The 20,894-nt window shown below is 37.2% G+C and overlaps 1 protein-coding gene across 1 annotated transcript in view; it reads right to left on the reverse strand.

The window, feature by feature from the left end:
- Positions 1 to 20,894, reverse strand: part of NWD2 (NACHT and WD repeat domain containing 2) — a 49,041-nt gene that overhangs the window by 19,626 nt on the left and 8,521 nt on the right. Inside the window, 2 exon segments of the mRNA XM_042871582.1 lie at positions 5,427 to 5,543; positions 10,348 to 10,436. Of these exon segments, the coding sequence (XP_042727516.1) occupies positions 5,427 to 5,543; positions 10,348 to 10,436 (206 nt within the window).

Consider the following 20,894-nt stretch of genomic DNA (forward strand, 5'->3'; position numbering starts at 1 on the left):
TCTGTTGAATTCCTGGGTGCTTAGCATTCCTCCTAAACTGACTGTTTTAACGGACACATTTTGCTGACTTTACCCTCTGTAACTTTAAATGTGAGGGTGTTTTCTCAGGATAGAAAAAACAAAATGTAATTAAGGTATTCCGGAACCTGTATGTATTCAGTTTTCCAATTAGGAACAAATCCTAAGGTAGATAGCACAACCGAATTGGGAGTTGAGGAGATTCAGGAGAACTGAAGTAATACAATTTGGATTTTTCTCTGAGCCAGAATGCACTTAGAATTAATTATCAAGCAAAGAAAAACATGTAGCAGTGCACTTCATAAAATGATTAAAGCACACGTTATACTCAGGGAACAAAAAGATCTGGAGGTATAGACATCATTTCACTCCTTGATTTCATCTTAGTTCCAGGGTTATTTAAGGACATGACAGACACTGTATATTTTTAATATTGAGCTGAAATTCTAAAATGGAATTTCAATTTTATAATGTTAGGAGTTTTTAATGGCTTATGAATGCTGTATTAAACACAAGCTGTCAATAATTTCAGATGGTTAATGTAAACTACAGTGTCAGTACAGAGTAGGTAGAAAATGAAGAAGTAGAATGAGGCCTTCGCTTCTTTGGACCACATGATTTGTATGAAAGCAGGGAAGACTCTCTTAGATTTGTACCTGCTGTAGCTTCAAGCTCAGTCTGGATCCAGATAAGTATTTATGTTCTTAATTTCTAGCCATTTGCCAAATCTACTCAGTGTTTTCTATTATTTGATTTAGTTGTTATGCTTAAGCAATAGTAGTCATAAATCTTCTTCATAAATCTGCTCCTCATCCTTACTGTTAGTCAACTCCAAATTACATTGAAGTTGCCATTTTATTTATTTATTTATTTTTTGTATAAATGTGTTCAAATGAAACACAAAGTAATGAGAATCTCTCTGGAACCATCTTAATGCTTATTATGTGTCTAGGTTGTGTCCCTCCTTGTACTATTAGAAGTATTCTGTCACTAAGAGACAGAGAAGACTTCACTAAAAGAAATAAAATAAAACATATATCATCAATATAAATTAAGATGGAAAAAGATATCTTGGGGATAAATAAACCAAATATGAAATTTTTAATCATAAAGAATTTTGTTTTATCTATGTAATTTTGATACTTGCAGAGAGCTGGCCTTCATCTGACCAGGCAAAGGAATGTTTTTTTCTCTAGAGAATCAGTGCTTTTTTTGCACAACTACCTGCCAAAGCTTGCACTTTCATAATTACACATTCAAAACATGCTTGAGGAACTTCAAAGTTCATGTTTAGGCTGACTAAAATTTGGTATTGATATAACTCCCCCAGTGTACCCAATTACTTTGCTCTATCACTTGTTGTAAATAAGGAAGAAGCTTTGACTTTTTTTCTGTCTTTTTTTCTATGAAACAATCATTCTTATTCCAAAGCAGTACGCAAAGATAATAGGCTCATCAGGTATTCCCTTTAGACAATGATCAGGAACACTTGCTGAAACTTTTAATCTGGTTACTCCCTAAAATAGAGTAAAACCCACCCTACAGCCAAAATGCCTACATTCTGGTCTAAGACTTCAGTGAATGCATCTAGTGAAGAGGAATAAGAAAAGGTGTGCTCTCCCCAGTGTCATAAAAGTTTAGAAACCAATAAGCACCTTTATTAGTACGTATCAATAGTGTTCTTTCAGTGTTATGATTCAGTGCTGCATTTCCAAATGAATTTTGAAATCATTTTTTTGTGCCTGATATACTGCAGTTCGATTTGAAAATGTTGGTGCAATCACCATCTAAGCACAAACCCAAATGTATTGAACTGAACAAATTGCTACAATAACAAACTCAGACTTTAATTTTGCAGTTTCTCAGGCTGTGGTCGTGAAACAAAGAGTAGTTCAGGCAGAAACTGCACAGTGCTGCATAGCTGGATGAGAGCACGTGCGAGTTGCAACTTGCAACGTGTGTTTGAAGAGCAGTGCAGAGCAGCATGCCAGATCTTTTATCTGTATCAAGGCACAACCAACAGCAGGTTAGTACTGGGCTACTAGTTAGGGGATCTCAGTAAAAAAGCAGTAAACTCATTCTGAAAAAAAAATCACTGTAGATTAACAATAGTCTAAATAGCTAAAGGCTTTAATTAATAACAAGCACTGCACTTTGGTTCCTAAAATAGCACCTAATTACCTAGTATTTCTTTGCTTTCAATGGAGAAATAGGTGCAGCTCCAGAGAATGACTCAGAAATTACTGGAGGTAACTAGATATTCCTATTGGCTGCTAAGGGTATCTACTGTAGACTGAGACTAGATCCAAAATGGATGAATCCTCTTCATGATCGGTACTAATAATGGGATGATAATATAACCCTTATTGTCAGACTAGTCTCATGCCTGTATTGCTATCTCTTATGAATTTACTGGGAAATGTGACCAAAGAAAATGTAAAGGTTCTGGAGAAGCACTGAAAATATATTCGGTCTTTGGTACCATTATGCAGTGCAGTCTTGCAGTTCACAATTTAACAAATACACTGCAATATGATCTCCTCATGTAAGGTACTGAGACAACCAGCCTGAATTTTTATGCAAAATTTGCATGGAAAACATTTTTCCTACAGAGAGATTGCATATTCCCCTCACAAATAAATCTTGATAAATTTGTAGATAAAAATAGCATGGTACATGCTGCAAGTTAGTAAATGATCACATGCAATAGGTACTGACTTTAAATAGAAAACAAATGAACAAACAAAATCCCAAACTCAAACCACTCTCCCCTCCCTTGACTGGATCTAGTATTGACAGAGCTTGGACACCAGGGAAAATGGGGACTGTATGTTCCCAAAGAAAACACCACAGGAAATTAACCACTCACTGTTTCAGAGTTGCTTCCTCTTTTGTGCTTATGAATATGTGTTCAAAAGCTTAAGACTTCTAACTTCTGCACCTTAATTTAAGAGCTGGATTTCATTTTCTCTTCACCTGACATCACAATACAGGCACAAAGCACCATAAGGGAACACTTTCTAAAATCAAATCATATCTGCAAGTTAATTCTGAATATGCAGATTTAATCCCAGATCTGAGTTTCAATTTAAAAAGCCATAACTGAAATGTAAGAAAATACCCAGCTAAATGGAAGTGGCACAATTTATAGAACATTGTCAAGAAATGGGAAGTTGCCCAAAGTCTGCAGTACCAGTCAGTTTTTAATTGTATTACTATAAATTAAAACTAAATACACTTGCTGGAGTAGGATCAAATTCAATTTGATTGTAAATGAAATAAAACACACTCCACTAAGGTATAACACAGGAAAAAACAAACAAACAAATATGCATACAGAGATTTCTATAATTTCTATAATTCTGCAACCTAGACATTGCAAGTGCTATTACTCCAGCTTATAACTAGAAAAACTAGAGTAGAAATTGAGTTATCTGACTCTATCCAGCCTCATTGCTAACTGTTTCACTCTATTTAAAATTTCTGTTTTGGCTTGATTTCTCTTTCCTTAGGAACAATGCAATCCAAGCAGTTCTTAATACTTCCAAAATTCTGAGCTGCAAAACTGAGCAATTCTGAGCAATGGTGTATTGAGAGGTTTCTTCCACTGATATTTCAGAACATACATGCCTAAGAGTGTACATAGTTAACTAGTGTTGCCCAACAAAATATGCTATGCTTTTCTGCTCCAAGTCTGTTTCTCCATCAAAGCAAACACAGAAATTAGAAAAGAAATCCAGAAAACTAAATTTAGCCACAAAAGGTGCTGCTCAAATCAGGGCTTATGAAAACAATGTAAGGAGAGCTGTACACCCCAGCCAAGACTCAGTCCTCTGGGTTAGGCTTGTTCCAGTCAAGAGCTGAAGATGACCTTTGTTGGTTGATGAATAGTGTTTAGAGAGGGTGATTTAACTGAAGTCTTATCCTAACATCTTCACAGTTATGCATAGAAAAATGATTTTTTACATCCCTCATTTAATTTCTTCCAAAGATGGAGACTCAAGAAAGCTGATAATAATAATAATGGAAGTATTTATCTTCTAGAGAAATAATCTTGATCAGAACAAATTCTACGCATTGTCATCATATCTGTATATTCTCTGAAGTCTTCTTTTCACAAAGTACCTCTCTCATAAAAAATAAACCCACATTCTTCCTAAATCATTTTGTATTTTGCTTTATACTTTAATAGAATATTTTAAATGTGCGGTTCATAGCACTCAGTTGCCAAACTCATTAGATAAATTCTTTCCCTAGGTCTTATTCAGAAAGTTAAAGAAAAACAGCCTTGCTTTTCATAGATAATGAGGATATGCTGCTCTCTAAACAGCTGAGAAAATACCTTTATCAAAAGCCAGTATACTTTTTCTTTGCATGGAAAACTAATGCAGACAGCATACAATGCATTTAACTGCTCTTAAAATATTTTTCAAGTGATATATGTTCAACTTAAAACATAGCACAAATCTTTCTAAGCACAGGAGAGAGAAAAATTCATGCTATATTGAATTATATAGTTAATATAAAACCAGTGACTACAAAATCTATTGTAGATGACTCATCGGGAAGGGGAGAAGTCTACCTAGCAAGACTGTATGTAGTCTACTCCCAATGCCTTTCAGTTATTCATCCCAATGCATGATTTCATAAATTCAAATTGCTTCATCTGAAGAACACTGTCTGTTGAGCTTGATATAGATCAACAAGTTCATTTATTGAAAGATACCTCTGACATTAAAATAGATGGGTAAAGCTTTATAAAGCACTTCTGTACAAGTGTAATGGTCACTTTTAACTACAACAGAAAAAGCCAGTGAAGGTGTATCTGTTTTGTCAGCTTTACTGACTCTTTCAGAATCCTAAAGGCAATGTTCTGGCAACAATAAAGAGAAGGCAGTGTCAAAGCCTCCTCAGGTTGTCTCTGACCTCCAGGCTTTTCATGCACTAATATATGGCATGCTCACTTGAGTTTACCACACAAAGCAGCAAAATGCGTATCAGAGCAGATAGCTCTTGCCTGCTGCTGTGCTTTTATAGCTAAGTCCTTCTATGCCAGCCAATAACCCATGTCTGAAAAGTGCCAAGAATTAATTAGTGGTGGCCTTCTTACACAAGCAGTCCATCTCCTGTTGTAGTGGTAGAACAATCACATCTTGTGGTTTCTAAATACATCTTGCCATAGGGACTGCTCATGAAAGATCCTTCCTTCCTCTCTTCTCTTAGTGAATAATCTCAGTTATTTGACAGCTCTGTGTGGGGAAACTTTTCGCTGCAGCATACAAAATGTACAGCTAGGAATATCAAATACTTCAGAAAGAGGAAAATAATATATTTGTTACTGAAGCATGCATGTTAGGTTCATTAATAGTATATTATTGTGGTAAAGAAAAAAATATTTTTATACCCACAACAAAACATGGACCTGCAGAACTTTTCAAGCAATCTTCTAACAGCTTCATGCGAGTCTTCTGCAGCTCAGGACTGTCCCATTCATCTGCCTCGACTCCCCAGTATAAATCTATGACCTGGAAAATAGTATATAATGTTGTTAATCTATTATTTGCTCTTTCTCTCTATCAAATTAAAAATTAACTTTGATGGCATGTTGTGTGCTGCTAAGCTTTGTTCTGCAATGCTGTGAAAAGCAATGAGATCTACCACCAGTCCTTAAACAGACTTGCAGTTTTTCCTTAAGTAACAACAATCTGAGCCTCTATTTCCCCTCAGAGACTTTTTTCTCTTTAGATTGTAAGTACACTTTAGGACTGGGACAGTCTCTCATTTTGTATTCATATTTTTGTGCAGAGATTAGCATGACAAGATCTTGATTTGATGTAGTCTTTATTTTCTAGTAGATTGCATATAATGAACAGGTAAGAATAATGACAAAAGCACTGACAGAATGCTGGCTCCCTGGAAATTAATGGGAGTTTTGCTATAGATCTTATTCAATACTATGACTTGACACCCTGTGTCGCTTGTAGCCATAGGATATAAAATCATCCAGTGCACATAGCTCTAAAGAAAGAATATGTGCAGTTCTGTAATATCATACTTCCTTTGTTAGTTGCCCTTTGTTACTTTGGGAGAAAAAATTGTACAGATATGCAATAGCAGACAGCTTGCTGTTCAGCCTTTCATTTATAGCTGCAGACTTGGTTTTGTGATGGTAATGGATTGCAAACAAACTCTTGGAAGAAACTGGAATATAGATGCTAAATGTATTTCAAGAAATTTAGGGACAAAGTGTGATTTCACTGTATATTTTACCTAAAAGGCTGAATCTTTAATGTGGCCAATTGAATTTAAAAGAATAGGGATTGTATGCATACATTTCTTACTACTGGAATAACATTTATGACACATGCTACTACATTCTAATTTAAGCTACTGTTACAGCTAGCATGTAACTTGAACAAAAAAGCCCAAACGTACAGTTTTAAAAAACAAAATCAAAATTGTATTAAGACATGAATGATCCCAGTGTCAGTTATTATATTACTTGTATCATGGGAGCACTCTGCTCTTACTGTGAGGAACACAAAACTGATTGTTGTCTAAAAAGATCCTAAAATCAATCTGAAGGTCTAATATAAGAATTAATAGTGAATTGCTGTAAAAGTAGAAGTCAGAGGTGTACAGCTGGTTAATCAGCTTGGGAAATTTCTCCTAATAGTAAGTGACAAGGCTTAAGAAGCTGTCATCCTGGAACTACTTATGCCAATGTTTAACTTTATTACTTATTTTCCTGTTGGCTTTTTCAGGCAGAAAATTTTGGGACCTATGGTGGTATTTGCTACAGTAGGAACCTTGATGTCAAACACACCGGATAAGGCACTGTCTGACTGATGATGAATGAAACAGCCCTAAATATGAATGCATTGTAACTTGCACTGGCAAAAAAATACTTCTAGCATCCTTATTTTTTATAGAAGTTTTGTTCCAAGACTTTGCTGAAACAAAAGTCTTCTGCTTTATAAAGCTGCTTCTGAAACAGCTTTCCTATCTCCCTCATTTTCACTAATTTCTTTTCTGTCCTTTTCTAATCTCATTAGGAAAGAGTGTTCCCAGTTTCTCTCACCCATCTGTTATTTATCTATATGACTTCATTACTGAACTTCATATTGTATTCAGCTGTCTCATTGCTTGAATGATATACAATAGAGCTAAAGTATTCTAGTCATAAAATTAGAGCATTTTAGCATATTGTCAGAAGCATTTGAATTAGTGATTGAATGAATTTATTGTACTGAAACATAAAGGAAATTTCTATTTTAATTAACTGTTCAGATATCAGATAATACTGTAAACGTGAAGAGGAAATTATCTGGATATTGTAGCAGTTTGACACCCACCTTCCATATGTTGTCAGTTATAGATTATTTTTATTCAGTAACTTAATTTTGGTGCATAGTATCTCAACGTGTGTTATAATTTTGTCCTACAAGAAGATGTATTTTAGCCATCAAACCGCTGAAGGCACCAGCATTTTCAAAAGGATGAGCTCATTTGTTATCACTTATGCTACCTGAAATAAACAGGATTTACAAAATTAAGGAAATGAAACAGGACAACTATGTCTGATGTTGAACTGTTTTTTTACTCAAACTTGGAGAAACTGCTTGACCTCATCCTGACATTCAGTAGGGCTGTCACAATGAGATGACAGCTGGTTAAACAAGGTGGGCTGATGCTACTCTGGATTACCTCCACACTAGTCAATTAATGGTGACTCTTCACTGATGACTCATTGTTTCCTTTTGCTTATTTTAGCTTTTGATCTACTGAATTCACAGTTTCATAGATTTGTCTAATTACATGGGGTAATTTTAACTCTATCGCTTCCTACTGCTTAAAAAGACCAAAAAAAATTCATTCATGCAGAGATTCTACTTTCAACCTAACAAGTATCACACAGTGAAAATTATTTGAAACAGTCCTTTTTCCCAAGAAGAAAAGAATATTCTGTCCGTTAACTATTGTTAGTTATCCTCCAAAATTTTTCTATTACAATTACTTTCTTTGACCATTCTGTGTCCCTCCACTTCCCCAGATTTTATATTCCAGGTATAAAACACCATGCCTCCTGGAAGTAGGCTTCACAACTTCATTTCTGTCTTAGCCAATACCTGTTTTTCAGCAATATTTGCTGACTCAGTGGAAAAGGAAGCACACTGAACTATAAAATCCATAGAGTGATTTAATTCATTGAGTTCTGCTTCCACGCACACGGTAGCCATGTTCCCCAACAGTTCCCAACAGTGCTAGGATGCTTGACAAATCTCATGTTTTGCAATGCCTGAAACACTTATCATTGGAACCAGATGGCTCAGTGGAAGATGGAACAATGAATGCCCAGGAATGTATTTCACTTAGGTCATGATTTGTCATGCACAGTGTATCTCAGGACAGTCTGTATTTTAACATCTTTGTGGCAGTCTAACTGAGGTTGCACATGTCTGTTTAGTACAGGATTATGTAACAGGATGGAAAGTTACATGTTATGCTCTGTGGAGGGAGATACAAGTTTATCACTCTATCTGAAAAGTACATATTACTTTATGGCCACCACTGCAGTAAAATCTGCAGTCTGGACTTTGCATACTGAGTTAAGAAATACAGTGTATCAGGAGTGGAAAAGGCAGTAAAAGCCCTTTCCCTTGGTAATTTTGTGTGCGAATTTTCCTACTTTGCACTTTTGTGGTAACTTTCTAGTTGTTTCCAGAACTGTGTCAGTGGAGCTGTCTCTCAGACCTCATATTACATATGGATTCTTCTGGTGTTGAAACTGTAAGATAAAACAATTTGCTTTGATGAATATCAACCAGAGTAAACTCAATTATTCCTCCCCTACAGGGTACATTACAATCCATCTGAAGACAGGCATGTTTTTTTTTTTTCCCACAAAGAATTCAATGGATCATTATTTATTTGGAGGAGACATTTCCCTCCTGTCCCAGACAAGTCTCCTCAGAAATGACTGCAAAATTAAGATGCTGAGAGAGTTTTTATTGGCATTTTCCATTATCATCATATGATAGCAGCAGGAAAATGTATTTTCTTATTTCAGTATCTTTTGATATTCCTTGTGTGTACCACTGCAGCTGGGGCTTCCCAGTCAGCTGATGAGCTTGAATCTTCAAAGGAAGTTCTTTTATAGCCTTAATCAGGAATCTCTGTTATTTACCACTATGCAGACTCAACAATTTCATTGCAACCCAGGGAATTAAGACCAAATATCCTAATTCAGGAACTTGTTCTTTTGATTAAAAGCCAGTTGAATGTACATCACAAATAACATTGTGAGGGACAAGATGCTGTTTAAAAAGCATTAGTTTGCTGTCAAGTGAGCTAAACTCTGAAGAGCTGAGTTTTGGGAGTCATTAAAATGGGATGGTAAAAAAAAATATTAGTATCAGAGAAAGGCTTGAAGATTTATAACCAGATTTTTAAAAAAACTGCATATTTTTACAACATTGCAAGTTGCATTTGTTACTCTTAAGAGAGAGCTAGTTCCACGCCAGCTGACATAAATGGATCTAATTGACCTTATTGGACTGTGAATTTGTCTATACCTGACTTAAATGTACCAGTGATTTAACTGTGAAGTCAAATTCAGGCACTTTAAATCAAATGCAACTCTATTTTTCACTAACTGGCACTTTCCAAAGATGTCTATGGGTTTTCCATTATACAAAGTAAAACCTGAATGGACTGAAGCAATGGGAATTTTATGGTTGACAGTAAAGGAAGCAAATTCTGTGGGATACAATCACAACAGGAATTTTGTTTGGATGTTCCACATTCAATTCTGTTTTTAATCAGTGTTTCAGCGTTCACCTGGTTATTTTCCACATTACAGTGGAAGACAAATCTGTAGGTAGATATAACAATTATGAAATGACACAGATGGTGCAGTGCAATGCTGATGACATGAAATAAAAAATATTTTGCAGGCGTGACATTAACTTCAGTATGATTTCTAGAAGCAGAGCACAGTAACTCAGCTCTGATATTATTTATTCTTGAGTATTTAAAACAAAGGTGGTTTGATTAAATTCCCAATGTGAAAGTTGGCACTTTGTTCCTATATTGCTTTTTCCACCAGTGAGTTTTTTTCATCTGTTCTGGATTTACCTCAAATCTTCCTGTAAGATAGTTTAAGTGAATCAGTGTGATACAATTAACGTATGAAATACATTTTTCTGTAATTTTATATTTGACCAGTGGTAAGGCAACAATTACAGTAATTAAAAATATTATCAATTCTAAATACAGCTAATTGCAAGAAACTGTGTTTATCTTAAGACAAGATTCAATAAAACCTACCTGAAATTCCAGCCCATAGTTTTCCCTGCAGAATTCTCTCAGCTTAGGATACACGTGCTCTCTTAGAGCGCTCCTTTCTGCTATGGTATCTGTGTTGGAAAAAGATGTTATTAATATATTTAATATTTAAATATTATATATATATATATTATACAATTAATATATATATATATATTAAATATTTAAATGAACTTTCTTATTTTTAGTCAGAGATCCAGACTATTACATAAAAAGAGCCCTCATAGACCTATACCTGTAGTGGAAAACTAGTGCTGGGATTTAATTTCCCATCTCTGTGTTGTACTTTGTTCTTTTTCACACCAATGACTTTATGTGTACAATGGTAACTTCAATAGTTATTTTCATATTGCAGCATATATTTCAGTAAAATGCAGCTGAATTAATTTTGCCATTCAACAGTCAGAATTTCTTTACCAGTTTGACTTCTATTTAATTCTTACAAAGATGAATTTTATTAATTAGAAACACCACAGAACAAAGAAATATGCAAAAAATGTACTTAGAAATAAATTAACCACATTAATTAATGACATTGTGTCAAATGCTATTACTTTCTTCAACAACTTCAATTTGATAGTACTATAAAAGGAAGAAGGAAATGACAACATCTTATTTACGGTGTCTCTGGGTCCAGGTGATTCCTGCTACTACACTAAATGCACAGCTCTGATATCTTCATCTTATTCTCACCATGCAAAACAATGATTTTTGATAACACATTCCAATAAAGTAACTGGATGCAAGAATTAAGTTAATTTGAACACGTTCATATGAGGCACATAAGAAACATACTGTCAAATTTGAAATAAATTTGTTTAGCACAGAGACCTTGTATAGATAATAAACTTTATTGTCTCTCCAAGTAAGATTAAGATATGTGATGGATTACATAGGTCTAGATTGTGGCCAGTGTTGAGTAAGTTAAGACACAAATGGATGACACTGTTGCTGTTATTTGCAAAAGTAAAGCACAACTGTTGTTAAAATCACTAGGTCCAAGGGCCATATAATGGAAAACAAAAACAAAACAATGTTAATTTATGAGTGATGGAGAATATCTACTGCAGTTAAGGTAACATTTGTATAACTGCACTGATACAAAATAATAGTTTAAATCTGCAGTGCAAAGCTTCTGTGCATCCAAACTGAACGCTACAACTAGGGCAGGTCTTCTGAGCTGCTTGAAGAGGAGTGTAGCTCCACTCTTCCTCTTTACATTTCCCTCTTGGCAAGTTTTTTTCTCCTTGGCACTGGAGAGGCCACACAAGGAGTGCTGTGCATTCTGGACACCCAAATCAGGAGAATGAGAAAGAAATTGGAGAGGCTATTGAGACAGTCATGAACTCAAAGCCTACAAGTACCTACTGAGGGATTTGACCTTGATTAGTCATGCAAAGTGGAAATAACCCTGGCTGGCCTACAACTACTTCAGTGTAGTTCAAAGATGGTGGAACCAAGTATTACAGCTTGGGAAGCTCATGTGGCATAAGGAGAAGCTTTTTTTATGCAGGCAGGTGATGCATCATTGCCATCAGCTGCCCTGGGAATCTCTGTCCCAGGAGTTTTAAAGTCTCAACTGGACAAGCCTATTGTTGCCCAAATTAATGTTGGCAGCAATTCCAGAGTCCTGATGACCTCCTGAGTCCCTCTTGCAACCAGCAATCTATTCTCTCAGAAGAACCCATAGGTATGGCTTCATCATACAGTGTACAGTGCTTGGGAAGATTTCTGCTACTGTCTGTAGCAGAACAAGCAAAACTATAGAGTAAAATAGCTGGTGCTAAAGATCATGCAGTACATGTTTAGGGGCATTTTACTCCTCACTGAGTTGAATCCTCACAATTATTTGGTGTGCATCGGGTTCTAGAGTTGGCTTCATTTGACATATGTCACATATTTTTTTCTTCCTCCAGCAGATACTGAGGCCCCCTGATCAACCGTTGATACAATAGATTCTAATTTCCCCAAACAGATCTGACAAAACTGTGTCGTATCAAAACATTTTCTTAAAAACCAACTTACTACTCTGCTACCAAGCTAAAACAAAATGATTCTTGCCTCTGTATAAACTGAAATTAGTCACAACTGTGCTTTCATTATTAAGGAAGCACCAACTCACAGGTGTGATATGCCCTTACTTAAATGATCAGCGTGACAGCAGATAGATCAGTCTTACTAGGGAACTAAAATAGGCTAAGATGCAGGAAAAGAAAAAAAGATTACTGAGAAAAGGCAAAAATTAAAAGTGAACATTGGACGATAGATGGGAAATGCATTGCCTGAGTTGTACAGCAAACAAGATCACATTCTGCTGCTTTCCAGCTGTGCCCACAGGACACCCTGCAGAACCCCACTGACTCCACTTTTAGGATGTGGCATTGCTCCCTGAGGCATTACTTGTAGAGGCTTGCTCAGAAATGAAACAACACATTGCAAGAGCAGTGTGACATTTCTAATACCTTATAAATCAGTCAGAAAGAGACAAAACATTCCTTCAACTAGAATTGTATTCTGGGCAAGGGACTCAGAATACCCATCCTGCATTTTTATTCCTACTTCCAAATTTAATGGAATGTGATTATCTTATTGAAGTTTGAATCTGTTGACTACATTAATGAAATCGAAGAATTCCTGTATTCATAATAATTTGTGAAAATTTAATGAAACAGAATTGCATCTAGTTGAGATGAACTACAGTAATTAGTATGGATGGCAGATAAGCTGCTTTAATTAAATAAAATCTAATCTGATTTACACTGACAGCAAATCTGTGAAGCTGGCAGTTCCCAACAAGGATGTCATGGAGTCAAATTCTGCCTTCCAGGATGCTGCAGCAGATGAACAGATTAGCTGCATGACATTCTGCTAGCAGACAACATGAGCTGTGAGACAAGCTTTATGCACCTTCTAATTCTGATACTCTGAAATCCAAATGATAGTCCACAATAAACCATAGGAATTCTGCATGTGCAAAAATGTATGACAAGATTAAAAAACAAAGACCCCGAAGCCCATCTCCAATGTTTAAATCAAATTAAAAAATCACGTTGTCTTGCAGTGAGATGGTAACTTGGAGAACCCAAACCTTTCCTACAAGCTCTTGCTGACTGCTGCCTCATGAACCAATCCCCGAGCCACACCGTCCTGCCCAGCCCTACACCTTGCCCCAGTGCAGCCTTAACCTTTTGTTTGCCTTTGTAGTTAGAAATCCATCTTTTATTTTTCTTGACAACTTTTAGGCAGAAGACAGGCACTTCCTGACTTGCCACATAGGCAGTGAGTGAAATACCCTGGCTGGCTCCAGCCTCAGGCCTACTGGAAACCCTCAGAAACCAGTCACTTGGATAAGGCATGCTGCCAGAGTCCTCCCACCCCCCAGCTCTCGCTGCATTCCCAGCTCAAATCTGAGGACAGAACTGAATTAGCACGCACGCTTTTACAGCCTCTCTGCCAAATAGTAGGCAGTCACTGTTTAAGCACGACTGTGTGTGTGAGGTGTGATTTCTGAAGGCTTGTAGCTCAGTCAAATCACTGCCAGTTTTCATTAGAGTACTCCAGGGTGCTTCTTCTCACTGTGAACTATTTCCATGCCAAAGTTTGACCTTCAAGCACAAGCTGTTATCCTATTAAACTCGCTTCCCCTATTTTCAGCAAAGAAAGTACATATTATATTCTCATGTTAGTAAATAGATGATGAGTATGTACAAACAGTCACCAAACATTAATCTCTGGGATAAAACATGTCATGGGAAACAGCCGAGTTAAAAATTTCAAAATCTACATGGAAACAAACAGAAAGAGTGAATGTTGAAACCCTGTGGAAATTGTGCTTTTCCAGTTACTCTGCTCTCAGCCCGCATGCTACCCAACCTCTGCCCTCACCAGCGGCTGCAATGGTGGAGTCATTCCCCAGCAATGGAAATGCTGCTTCAAAGCTGCATTCACACCATGACTTTTATTCGATCAAGACTTGACACAGCTCCATGAGAAGGCTGCTGAGCACCATCTCGTTTTTGTGTGTATGCATGGCATTGTTTCACCTCTGGTCACCCAGGGAAGAACTGCTCTCTCCCTGTGTACACAGAAGCAGCAGCTCTCATGTCACTTCTGTGTGCTCCATGTCTCAATGTGTCACTGAGAAGATCATCAGGGGTCCTGGCCTCACCTCTTTCATGGCCTGCTTCTTTGCCAGCTTTGTTTGTAGCATAATGCCCACAAATAGGCTTACTTTAACACAATTTGTGTGCACTGGTGGAAGTCTAAGACCCTGAATGAGCAGTGGACAGATTAAACTAGTTTTGAGTGCATATCCATTAAGAGATCTACCTATTTGCTTCCCTTAGGTATCCTAAATGCTTATATTTGCCATGTTGATAGGATGGATTTTTGCCGTGGGAACTTTTAAATGCATTACAGTACTAAAATGCCACTACTGTATAATCTTTGTCTACTGACTGCAGTGAATATCCATGAATTATCTAAAGATACTCTGCAAATAAGGTTAAAAATTACCTACCAGCAAATATAAGGAAGTGACTGCCAAACTTCTTAATGTTAGTATGCTCTCGTCATATACAACTATTCAACTGAATTATTCCTTTTACACTGCCTTTTTTTTTTTTTTACTAATACTACACAATAGCACTGTGTATTACCCCTGTAACTAAAAGCTCTGAATATCAATGGTTAACAAATGTCTCTAAATATTGTGGAAACCTTGTCTCTGAAAATAATACCATAATAGTGTCATTTGCATTTCTATAGTGCCTTTCATCTGAAAATATCAGAGCACTTTGCAAACAATGAGTTTGAATCATGTAGCTGCTACAGAGGTAAAAATGACTTGAGCTTCTCAGCATCCTGACTTCCTACAAAATTAACTCTAAAAGCTGTTGGCATTTCCTTCCCTTGGGATTTCTACACATGGATAGTATTACAATATGCATTCCAAGCTACCCAGGGCTCTTTTGAGATAGACTACGAAGGGAAACAGACTGGTCTAGGTTCTCTCTTTCAACGACCCTTTCTCAAACAGCACTGCCAACCCTCAGTTCTCTACCTCCAGGTCTTCAAAAAAGGGAAAAGAGCAACTCAGTACACTGAAGTTCTTTACTTAACCTAATAATCACAATGGACTCGAACTCTGGGTTCTGACTAGAAAAACACTACAACACTACTGCAATGTGGCACACAGCTATTTGTCTCAACACGAGGTTCCCAGTATGTGCAGAATGTGTGTGAGTGACCACGGAGGGGCCCTCAGCTCCTTCTTAGTGCTCTGGCCGCCAGGCATACTGTGTAACAACATTGGTGGCACCCCCTTCCTCAGCTGTCTTGATTCTTAAAAAATAAACAGAAATGCGACAGCTGGTTGAGAATTTGATACCAAAGGAAAGGCTACCTGGCTTAAAGTATTGAAAAATAACATTAAAATATCAAGTAATACTGAAGTGTGTCTCTCAATTGCAAAGAAATGACTGGATAAGATTACAAAATTGTGATCCACATCAGAACATTTGAACAAGCACTTTTTCCTAACAAAAAATAGAACTACCTGAGACAGAATTCAAAGTGTAGGGCATAACTGGAAGCCTGAAACTCCTAGTTGCACCAATTAGATTCACTGTTTTAGCCCCAAATGAAACGTCTCATTTAACTGAGATGTAATTTTAAATATACTTATTTGAAGTGTTTCCTACTTTCAGTTCTGTAAGATGACAAATTAAAGACAACATATATAAGACACATATTTCGTATTAATTTTTTTAAATACAGTTTTTAATAGTTGGCCACGTTTCATGGTGACATCTTACAAAACACCCAGCTTCTTGACTGTTGATGTGGACAACCACTGCCACCTATTGACTTAACAATAACACCCTCCTGTCAATTTATATATGTTAAAAAACGAGGCAATTAGTAAAAGCAAAGCAGTCGGGACTCATGTTATAATGTGGGAAATATCAGAATGGAACTGGAGTTACAGAAAGGAAAAGCTGTGTCCAAATACTAGGAGTATTCAACAAAAATACTTATTATTCACACAGGATATTTTTCCCAATTTAAAACAAATGAGAGTTCTGATTTTTGTTTTAGGTATATTATGCCTTCACTGAAACAAATTTGGAGTCTGATCCATTGGCCAGTGAGGTTAATAGAAAGGTCTGTTATTCCTGGAGGATCTTAAAGGAAGTTCTACACTTGTGGCATGAACTGAAATCCAGCATCTGCTAATGTCTTGCTGACTCCCATGGAGTTCATACTAAACCATTCAATCCTTAAAAAAAATAGTAAATAAATACCACATACTCAAGGAATTTGATGGGTATGGTATTAGTGAGAACTCAGAAACAGAATTTTATCTCATGATGAGTCCTTATATCTGACCTCAAATAACACCCTGGGGACACAGCTGCCCTTCTGTGTTCTTCAGGAGAAAAAAGGAGGCTGCCCTGGAACTGTGCAAATGGTTCCTAGTTTGTAGATTGGGTGCCTTGCATCCCTTGGCTCTGCTGTGTGGCAAATGATGCAAACACAAATATATTTGCTTGCAGATGCCAATAAACAGTGGGAGCTTCAGCGGCACTGTGGCTTGGAGGTAGAATCTCTAAGGAAGGAGAACACACCATTCTGCTCATTGCACAAGGGGAAGAATTCGACAAAATCTAATTCTTTCATTTAATAATGCAAACTAGGAAAGCTCTTGAAAACATGACAATTCACAAGCAATTACTGTCATACAATTAAATGATATGACAGGAGAAACTGAAGACACAGCACATTTAGAGACACCAAAATTAAGTCAGAAAAATTCCTCTGCAGAACACTAAAGCTTATTACAACCAAGCACTAGAAAACAGCAAAGCCTGCAAGGGCTAGAATTTGCAACTATAATAAAAATTAATGTGAAAGAAAAACTTCTGAAATCGAAAAGAGGAACTCCAAGTGAGCTGTGTGAAATCACCGTGCAGAAAAAATGGATCAGCATAGTAACAAAAACATTGAAAAATCCTAATTCATTGTAACAGAAAAGGTGTGGAATTACCTAGAGAACAGAAAAGAAAAAAAAAAAAAAGCTGTATAATAGTGGAGACTGTTTTCAGTAGTCAAGCTGTGTGTGCGGTGGAAGCTTCACAATTTCTTTTTGACATCCCTAGAGTAGAGGGAAGACAATTGGGGCACTAACTGAAGCACTTGAGGTCAGGACACAGTGGCAATCAATGCAGTGTCACATGCCACAGTCAGATGCCCACCTGAGTTGCAGCCCCAAGTGCTGGGAGCAAACAAAGCAGTGCACTGCAGGATTGGAGAAGGCATGAGATAGACGGGAGCCATAAAAAAAACAAGTGAAAGCAGGAGCCTCACCTGCTTCATGGCACAGGCCAAAGCAGGCCCCTTAAACACACCTATTTTGAAGAAATTCTAATCACCACCCTGCCTGGTTTTGCACCTTGCAGCACTGAGAATCCATAGCTAAGCTCAGCAAACCCTGCCAGCCTTTGGTAAAGCTGCATCTTTCTTCCCTAAACTTTAATTCTTCATCCACAAAGTTCTAGATCTGGAGAAAAAGAGATATGGCTTCGATCAAAACAGAACAGCTGAAATCAGGGGTAAAAGCTGAAAAATATGATTGCATGGGCTTAAAGAGAATCAGGAGCTGATGCTTACTGCCAGGGAAGTAAGCATGCAGCAATACAACACGTTTCCTTTGCAACTGTTTCTTCCTTAGTTCTAACCAGGGAGGACTATTAAATAACATCTCAACACAGTAAGAGCAGCACTTGGCTGCAGCAGAAGCGGTTATCAAAGAAGAAAATAAAGGATACTGCCTGCAAGGGAGAGCAGCTGCAAGAGGGCAAAAAGCCCAGAGCAATGGGACTGGCAGAGGGGGGAAGCCAGAAACCCAGCAATGCTGTGCCTGAAAAGGAGAATCTGACTGATTTCTCCTCCAGCTGGTTCTTGTGCCCATGTGTGGTGCAAGGAGTCAAGGGGGGTGGGGGGAGTGTGTGGGGGGGCAAGGCCAGGTAGTTCCCCAGAAGGGCTCATTCTTAGGGACTGTGTGATGCCTGAGGGGAAGCAGTGAGTGACACACACAGGAGGAGGTACTTACTGCACCTCCTTTCTGCCTTCCCAGTCATCGTGATTCATCTACGTATTATTTTTCCTGAAGATTATATAAGATAGTTGGAAGGGCCATTTAAAATAATTTTTCAAATGCATCTGTTTTTATGATCCAAATATTTTTGTGATTACTTGATTTGACCATATTTTGTTTTTGCCATGCTTTTATTAATTATTTTTATCTTGATAATCACATTAAATTGATGATATATTACGGTAACAGTAAATATGCAGTTAAAGAATCCTGAGGAGTTAGTAATTGAATATATGTCCCAATCACTTGCTGCTCTTGACAAACACATAATCAAAACAACTAAGTTCAGTTTTTCCTAAATCAGTACCTTTCACAAGTGCTATACAAAATAATAACAGTTGCAAAACATCTAGATCTGGCATACCAGGTTAATTACTCAGTCACTGAGCAACAGATTGCCTTCCCAACCAGTGCTTTCAAGCCATGTTAACAATCCTTCCCAACACTTTGCCTCTAGTTTGAAAATAATTATATTAAGTATTATTCTTACAGAGCAGAATGTGAAAGTTCTCAAAGTGTCTTTCTCACTATGTTCCTTTTGTAGTAACAAGGGGATGTGAAGAAGGCATAAGGGCAATTTCATCTTAGTGCATATAAACTGATGCATTCAATCCCTGCACTGCTAAGGGGATTTTGTGCTCCCGCTATGTCACCGCAGCTGGAATGTCAGCAGCATATTCTGTGCACCATATAATGCAAATTCAAGTTTTCTATTAAGCCCCTTTGTATCAAAATGATGTGAACATAATTGTTGTTTCCCATACAGAAAACAATCCCATTAACTAACAATCTGTACAGAAGCATGTAGAAAGACAAATGAAGGCACTGTAACCCAAAAGTCCTTTGAAACACTCTGGACAACTATGGCAAACAGACAAGTTTGGAAAGAAACCCAGCAGTTAACATTCAGATGCACACCAATCTATTAACACAGCATATTCTGATGGGGGAAATTTGATGGATGCTGCCCCATGAGCCACAATGACCTTTAAGGGAAGATAACAATCTTTTATGATGCTGTACTCTCAACAGCAGCATAGAAGGTGGTTGAAAGGATGGGCTTGGCTTCATTTCCATTTCTAGCACTGCCAGACACTATCAGTCTTTCTTTCTCACTGTCTGTGAAGGCATTTGTCCCTTGGTTGCAGAACAGACAAAAACGTGCACAACTCTTTCTTTACCTTTTGCACATACAGACGATTAAACACAATTGAGCTCATGTTGGGGGATCTCATCTCTTTTATTTGAAATGATTTTGAATTTGCATAATGACTATGAGAAACTAACTGTGGTATTAATACTAGAATAATACACCATCAATGCAAGCACTCAGTGGAATAATATTGTACTGAACATGCTTGAACACAGAAAGAATAAAACAAAACACAAAAAAATTAAGACAGCTGGCATGTAAGGAAATTGGCTTTAGTTCTGTTTTCTAAAGAACAGAAGAATATGTGATGACCTGTGTGTCTTTTACATGTGTCTTCCATTGTCTTTTGAAATATATAACTCAATGATGGACATTAGACAGATCCAACAAAATGATACGAATCTCAAATATAATGAAGATCCTACATGAGAGCAGATAACCAGGTGAATAAAATCAATCCTGTAAATAACTCTCCTACTTCCAAGCATAAATGAATTAATCAAAGGGAAAGCTCTAACATGAACTACTGGACGCTTTATGAACACTTCTAGTGAGGGAAAATTTCATCCAAAACATGCTGTCCTTGCAGGACATACATCCATGGTGAAAGAACCTTTACGGGAATTTACTGCTTCATTTTAGTTTAGTTTATTATCCAACTCAGTTAATTATCCAGCTTACTTAATTATTCATATTTTGATTGGATGCACAGACCAGCTTCCTTACACGGTAAAAACCAGATTGGAGAAATGTATGAATAATGACATTCAGTAGTGAAAATGAACGAAGCTCACTCTAAGCAAGGAAATGCTTGGAGAATTTTTTTATCTTTGATAGTTTTAATTGACTAATGAGCCTATTTTGTGCCTGTACACTGCTGTAAGCACTACCAGGAGAGCTGTGCAAGCTCTGTGCAGCAGTACTCTGCATAGTTCATTTTCCTGTGTATTTTCTTAACCAGTGCAGAGAGAGTGGAGCTGTCACGATAAGTCAGACCATCTTCATTGAGGAATGGCACAGGTATATCTGAGCCTGCTGCAGGTTGCAGCATAGATCCAAAGGCCACAAGAGGTCCCTTCTCTTTGATTTGCAAAACAATAAATAGCTGCTTAGCAAAAGAACCGCCTGAGGTCCCTTGGACCTGTTAGGGTACTGTGATCATATACCTGGTTGTATAACCAAGATGTTATAATTGCAATATAATCAAAAGAGTAAGGC

This window comes from Lagopus leucura, unplaced genomic scaffold (assembly GCF_019238085.1).
Source record: "Lagopus leucura isolate 7727_CA_CO unplaced genomic scaffold, USGS_WTPT01 Super-Scaffold_100004, whole genome shotgun sequence".
In the NCBI taxonomy this organism is placed as follows: domain Eukaryota; kingdom Metazoa; phylum Chordata; class Aves; order Galliformes; family Phasianidae; genus Lagopus; species Lagopus leucura.